This window comes from Fukomys damarensis, unplaced genomic scaffold (genome assembly GCF_012274545.1).
Source record: "Fukomys damarensis isolate Sample0158 unplaced genomic scaffold, DMR_v1.0_HiC HiC_scaffold_3, whole genome shotgun sequence".
NCBI classification, from domain to species: domain Eukaryota; kingdom Metazoa; phylum Chordata; class Mammalia; order Rodentia; family Bathyergidae; genus Fukomys; species Fukomys damarensis.
In genome coordinates this window covers 44,682,738-44,688,950 of record NW_022900915.1, presented here as the reverse complement: position 1 = coordinate 44,688,950, position 6,213 = coordinate 44,682,738, and the positions used below count along the sequence as shown (strand labels likewise).

At 63.5% G+C, this 6,213-nt stretch overlaps 1 protein-coding gene across 1 annotated transcript in view; it reads left to right on the top strand.

Moving 5' to 3' along the window:
- Znf692 (zinc finger protein 692) overlaps positions 1-6,207 on the top strand; it is a 7,386-nt gene extending 1,179 nt beyond the window's left edge. Inside the window, exons 2-11 of the mRNA XM_010630183.1 lie at positions 6-57; positions 266-487; positions 1,021-1,069; positions 1,157-1,279; positions 1,476-1,682; positions 1,765-1,827; positions 1,919-1,997; positions 2,316-2,430; positions 3,919-4,018; positions 4,109-6,207. Of these exons, the coding sequence (XP_010628485.1) occupies positions 6-57; positions 266-487; positions 1,021-1,069; positions 1,157-1,279; positions 1,476-1,682; positions 1,765-1,827; positions 1,919-1,997; positions 2,316-2,430; positions 3,919-4,018; positions 4,109-4,394 (1,296 nt within the window). The 3' untranslated portion in view covers positions 4,395-6,207. The remainder of the gene's footprint in view (positions 1-5; positions 58-265; positions 488-1,020; positions 1,070-1,156; positions 1,280-1,475; positions 1,683-1,764; positions 1,828-1,918; positions 1,998-2,315; positions 2,431-3,918; positions 4,019-4,108) is intronic.
- Positions 6,208-6,213: the final 6 nt, after the last annotated feature.

Sequence of the window (6,213 nt, the reverse complement as noted above, 5' to 3'; positions counted from 1 at the left end):
CCGCGACCCGCCTGTCTCCCCGCAGGTTCTTGACCTCGGGCTGCACCTTCTGCGCAGGTCTGTGGTGGATGGGCCGGGGTCAGGGTCAGGGTTCGGTCACGGCCAGGGCCTCCCGGCAGCCGCGGGGGACCTTGATGTGTGGGAACGGGAGTGGTGGGCTGCTCCCCTGGGTGTGAGGGTGGCAGAGCACGGGGACAGGGCTGCCTCCTGATCTGTAGGTAAGAGGAGGGGACCCCTCCCCACCTGTCTGCGTCCCCATCCCCAGGCCCGGAGCCGCTGCCCCCCAAGGGTCTGCACTGCCTGGTGCTCCTCTGCCACGCTCATAGCCGCGAGTGCAACCTGGCGCCTGAGCTCCGGGGACCTGCCGGCCGTGGTGGGCTGGTGTGGGAGTGCGCAGCGGGCCACACTTTCTCCTGGGAGCCCCCCCTGAACCCCGCACCTGCAGGGGCAACCAAGCAGGCCCGGAGGAGTGGGCAGGAGCCTGCAGGTAGGAGTTGTGGAAGAAGGGGGAAGATCTTAGTCTTGGGTAGCTCAGGACCTTGTTTCTTAAGGAGCCTTTTATGTTAGCAAGGAAGGAATCGAATACTCATGTGCATCTTAGGTATAGAAAAAAAAAATGAGTCAGGTGTAGTGCTGCAGAGCTAATCCCAGCACAGGGAGTAGGGACAGGAAGATAAGGGTTCAAGGCCAGCCTGGAATACAGAGCAAGACTTTGTCCAAAAGAAAAAAGAGCGTAAGAAAAAAGGGTAAGATGCACTGCATGCACTCATTAGTGGAAACTAAAGTCGTGCTTGTTTGTGTACCTGCATACCATTTCCGTGGAAGAGCACACCGGACCAGGGTGCCTGTGGGAGAAATTAGTGTCCACGGGTGGAGCTGGACAGGAGACCCCTCAGTGTCCCTGTGTGTCCGGACTGTCCCTGTGTTCCTGAACTGACACCCTCCCACCACAGTAGCCTCTGCCCTGCCTGTCCTCAAGCCTCGAGCTCCGGCTCCTTCTGACCCCACCTGTACCCCCAGGCCTGCAGCGCAAGCATGAGGAGGGCACTGTGGATGCGGGGCTGCCCAGGTAAGGCTGGGAGGCAGGCAGGCCGGGCCAGCTCTTCGAGGTCAGGGTGCAGGAAGGAAACCTCAGCTGCCTTTCTTGGGCCTGCAGGGGGGTGGGGCCCCCACCGGAGCCCTTCCCAGCCCCAGGAGAAGAAGAGGATGAGGACGAGGAGGAGATGCTGAGCGATGCGAGCCCGTGGACTTATAGCTCGTCCCCAGATGAGCAAGTCGGGTCGGGGGTGCTCAGCACAGCATGGGGGGCCTCCAGACGTGCAGACCCCAGGGAGGGCAGGTTGCCATGTGGACAGGGAGAGGGGCCGAGTGGAGCTGGGCCAGACCTGGGGTCCTTGAGATTTAGGGCTCGGTTGGGCCTGGACTGGCTGAGGACCCAGAGAGATAGCGCCTGCTCTTCTGGGGTCTCCTTTCAGGAGTGAGCTGGATGTGCCCAGGCTGCCCACGCCCCCTGCCACCCGCACCCCTGAGGAGGGGGAGACACCAGTGGTCTCGGGAGCTGTCCCCATCCCTGCTGCTGATCCATGCCCATCAGCATCCCTGCTGGGTCCCGGGCCTTTGACCTCAGAAGCTGAGGTCCAGCTGGAGCTCACGGGGGACCCACAGGCCGAGCCTCTGGCCAGGTAACCAGACGGACACAGGTGGAGGGGCTGGGGTCCTGGCCTGGCCCTCCCTCTAAACTCTGCTTCCTCTCTGAACCCACAGCCCCAGGAGCCAGGCCCTGGCCGGGGATGAGGACACTGCCCAGATCGGGCCCAAGAGAATCCGGTAGGACTTGGGGGTCTGGGGCCCGGAGGGCTCTGGAGAGGGAGGTGAAGGAAACAGGCAGGAGGCCCGCCGCTGCCATCTTTCTCCCTAGGAGAGCTGCCAAGAGAGAGCTGATGCCCTGTGACTTCCCTGGCTGCGGCAGAATCTTCTCCAATCGGCAGTATTTGAATGTGAGGGGAAGCTTGGCCCGCTGCTGCAGTGGGAGAAGGCAGAAAGAGAAACTGAGGAAAAGGGACCTGGGCCTGGGGTGGGTGTGCTTGGTGGTATAGCACCTGCCTGGCCCAGCTGGAGTTCGTGTACCGTGAACCCACAGACGGGTGAGCCCGGTGCCACCCAGGCGGCACGTGTGGGGGACCCTGAGGCAGGAAGCTGCGTGCGGCAGCGCTGGGCAGCCAGGGCAGGGTGGGCGTGAAGCGAGCATGGTGTGGTGAGGGCTGCCAGGGGCAGGGGCAGGAGCGGGACGGAGACACCTGCTCTCCTCCGAGAAGCACCACAAGAAGTACCAGCACATCCTCCAGAAGTCCTTCTGCTGCCCGGAACCGGCCTGCGGGAAGTCCTTCAACTTCAAGAAGCACCTGAAGGAGCACGTGAAGCTGCACAGTGGTGAGCAGGGGCTGCCCCAGCTGGGGACTAGGGATGGAGGAGGCTGTGGGGAGACGAGGGAGCAGGGGCACAGAGCTCCGGGTGGGGCACGGCAGGGCTGAGTGGCCCCCACTCGAGTAAGAGGAGGCCCCCGCAGCCTGGCTATGGAGAGTTGGGTCCTCCTGGGCCATGACGAGGCTGGGGCAGGAGTGCACACGGGTGGGATAGCCCGCAGTGGGCCCTGTGGGTGGGGCAGAAGGTGACGGCTGCCTGAGGACGAGGGACAGCCAGGCCTGAACTTATGTCCCGAAGATGTCAGGCAGGAGTATTCATGCGTCCTGAGCACGGGGTGGAGAGGACTGAGGGGACCCCGTTTGGGAAGCCATGGGCAGAAAGCACCCCAGGGTGGGGGCCTCAGGCCCCAGAAGGGAGAGTGAGGAGACAGCACACAGGGCAGGGCGGCCAGGGTGAGACCAAGTCACGGTGTGCCTGGGAGGATGTGCAGACAGGCATAGAAACCTCACAGCTCGAGGAAGGCTGTGGGCTTGGGGCACCACCGGGAAGGGAAAAGCCCTGCCAACGCCAGGGCCGTTTCCGGCTGTGGTCAGGTGGCCCTGGATGTGTATGTGGGACGGGCAGGCTGACCAGCAGACGTTCTCTCCTGGTCTTCTTAGAGACTGAAAATGAGTGACCGTGTGGGCCAGGGTGTTGGGGACCAGCAGAGGGGCAATTCTGGAACCCTGACAGTGGGTGCACTGGGGGGCACACAGGGAACCTGTGGCCGTGTGCTAGGAGAGGCTGGGAGGACCGTGCCCACTCGGGCCTCCCAGTAGGCCAACTCGGACACAGCTGAGGGGAGGGCAGGCAGACGGGGAGTGGGCACACCGGTGGGCTGTGAGGACGGCCACAAAGACAGCTGGGGTGGGGCCTGGAGAAGCTAAGTACTGTGGCCTGGAACTGTGGGCCGGTGACTGCAGCGGGACAGAGTAGGAGGCCCTGCTGGCCGGAACTGGGTGCTGCTGTGCTCGGGTGCACCGTGGGAGGGCCGCCAGGAGGCCTGGGGACAGGCTGTGAAGGTTGGGGGACAGCAGGCCTGGAGTGGACAGTGTGCCTGGAGCCCGATGTGTGATCAGTGGGGTGGTGGCATGGCACGGTGGCTGCATCTTCAGGGGGCAGCAGGAGGGGCGGGCCAGCTGTCCTGGTGCAGCGCCGTGGCTCCGTGGTGCCGCGATAATGCACAGCAGCCCACGGAGCGAGTGGGAAGCAGACAGGAGGACGCTGGGGACAGCGACAGCGGGCGGGGGACTGTGGAGTCCAGAGACTGCGCGGGCCGAGGGGCAGGGACAGGCAGGCGTCCTTGGGCTCGGATTCCAGGCTGCGGTCTGCTGTGTGCCCACGGGGACCCGCTGCAGGGAGGGCCGGGTGGGGACAGTACTGTGGTCCCAGCTGGTGTCACAGGTGAAGGAGGCCCAGTCGGGCTCCCTGGTCGCATGGCACGTATGCCCGCAGACACCAGGGACTACATCTGTGAGTTCTGTGCCCGCACCTTCCGCACCAGCAGCAACCTGGTCATTCACAGACGCATCCACACCGGGGAGAAGCCGCTGCAGTGAGCCGCCTGGGAAGGAGGGCGCTGGAGGGGCGGGCGGGAGGGCGAGAGGTCAGCACAACGAGGCCCCTCCCCTCCGCCCCAACCCAGGTGTGAGATTTGTGGGTTCACCTGCCGCCAGAAGGCCTCCCTGAACTGGCACCGGCGCAAGCACGCGGAGACAGCGGCAGCCCTGCGCTTCCCCTGCGAGTTCTGCGGCAAGCGCTTCGAGAAGCCGGACAGTGTCGCTGCTCACCGAACCAAAAGCCACCCCGCCCTGCTCCCCGCACCGCAGCGGGAGCCCAGCGCTGCCTCCGCCTCTGAGGCCCAGGGGTCCTCACAGGGGGCCACACCTCCCCCTCCCCCACAGGGTCCAGCCCCGCTCTCTGCGCAGTGAGGTCAGCCTGGGGAGAGGGGAGCAGGAGGAGAGGACCCAGGGAGGCAAGGGGCCTGGCTCTGGAGGGGCCCCACTTCCTAAAGCGAGGAATAAACAGTGTTGGACTAGAGTGAGCCTGGGCGGGGCCGCACCCTTCTGGGCTCTTGTGAAAGTTGGCTGATGTGCCCGCCGCAGGGGTGGGCTCTCAGGGCTGTTTGCTTCCCAGTTCCGAGCACGTCACAGGCTTTCCTGTGCAGTGTGATCCCTGGCCAGGTAAGGCTTGTGATCCTGGTCCATCTTGGATTGGCCATTAGCGTTCAAGTGATAGCAGGGAGACCCTGACGGGGGGGGGGTTACGGAGCCCCGGTCCTGGGTCACTCCCAGCGTGCAGTCCTGGGCATGGCAGAGGGAGCTCTTGGCACCCAGGACCCAGGCAGAACCCCTTCGTTAACCAGCATAAGCAGTCCCTGGCTGGTCCCCTCTTCAGAACTGGTTCTCGGCTTCAAGCTTCATTGCCAGACCTCTCTGGGCCTGGCTTGTGGACACGCAGTGTTGTCCTTGGCTGGGGCAGAAAGGGGTGACTGGCCCAGTCTGACCATTACTCCAAGGCAGAGGACAAAAAGCAGGATGCTCAGGTCCTGGGAGGAGGGGGCAGTGTAAGGGCATGCTGACGGGTCGCTGCAGCTGGACCTAGTTTCCACGCCCCATCCCCTTGCCAGAGCGCCCTCTGGTGGGTCGGGTGCTGGGACTCGCCTCGGCCAGAAAGTTTGGAGGTGACGCCCACGCCTGGTCACAGGTGCAGGTCACACCTGCTAAGGTGCATCCTTCCCCTTTCTCAGGCCTGGAAGGAGGTCTGCACCTCGGGGCATGCACCCCACGCTCCTGGGAGGGGAACCAGTGACTGTGCTGTGCAGACAGGAATGGCCCAGTCCCCAGAGCCACAGGACTGTGCAGGGTGCCCACAGGCAGGGTGGGGACAGATCATACCGCCCCTGCAGAGCTGGCAGGGTGGGGCAGGACAGCAGAGAGCCCCTGAAGGGTGGGTGCCTGGGAAGAGCACTGAGGATGCAGGCCAAAGAGGGTAGGGTACCCCCTTCTGACAAGTGCCCCACACCTGGCCACAGGTGGGGAAAGCATCTCTGGATCTAGGGAAGGGGAGAACATGTAACTCACAAGACAGTGGCAGCAGCCCTCTCACCTTTTCGGGAGAGCTGGGGGGCTGAGAGGTGACCTGTCTCATTTCAGGTGCCCAAGGGGTTGCTCGCTGCCCCAGCCCAGGGTCTGACAGGTGCTTTGCGGACCAGGGCTGCACCATGGCCGCTTTTCTTGTGTGGTATCCCAGTCCTACCAGCTCCTAGCCAGGGCTGCCTTGTCCCCCAAGCCCAAGCCCCTTGCTCTGGCTGCTCTTGCTACGCTTCCCTGTGGCCCTGGGACCCTGTCCTCTTCACCGTGGGCCCAGGGCACCTGTCGGTTGTGGTGAAGTTCATCACCCCTAAAGACCCAGTGCAGGGCACAGGACACACGTGGATGGGCTTTGAGTTTTGGCTGCAGATGGGGCCAGGGAATGGAGCTTCACAGGTGGCAGACCTGCAGCGGTGACCACTGCACCTCTGGGGTGGATGCGCCGTGCCTGCAGGATGAAGCAGAGCAAAGCTGGGAGTCAGCTGAGCAGGGGCAAATGAAGAAAAGGGCTTCTGAAGGAAGGCTTTGATTTTTGTTCTGGCGTTATTTTCAAACAAGATCCCAGGGAGGGTGGTGTCACCAGCCACACACTGCTTTGCCCTTCTTGCTTCATTTGTGACGCCATTCTGCTCTTCTCTGCTTTTCAGTTTTTATTATT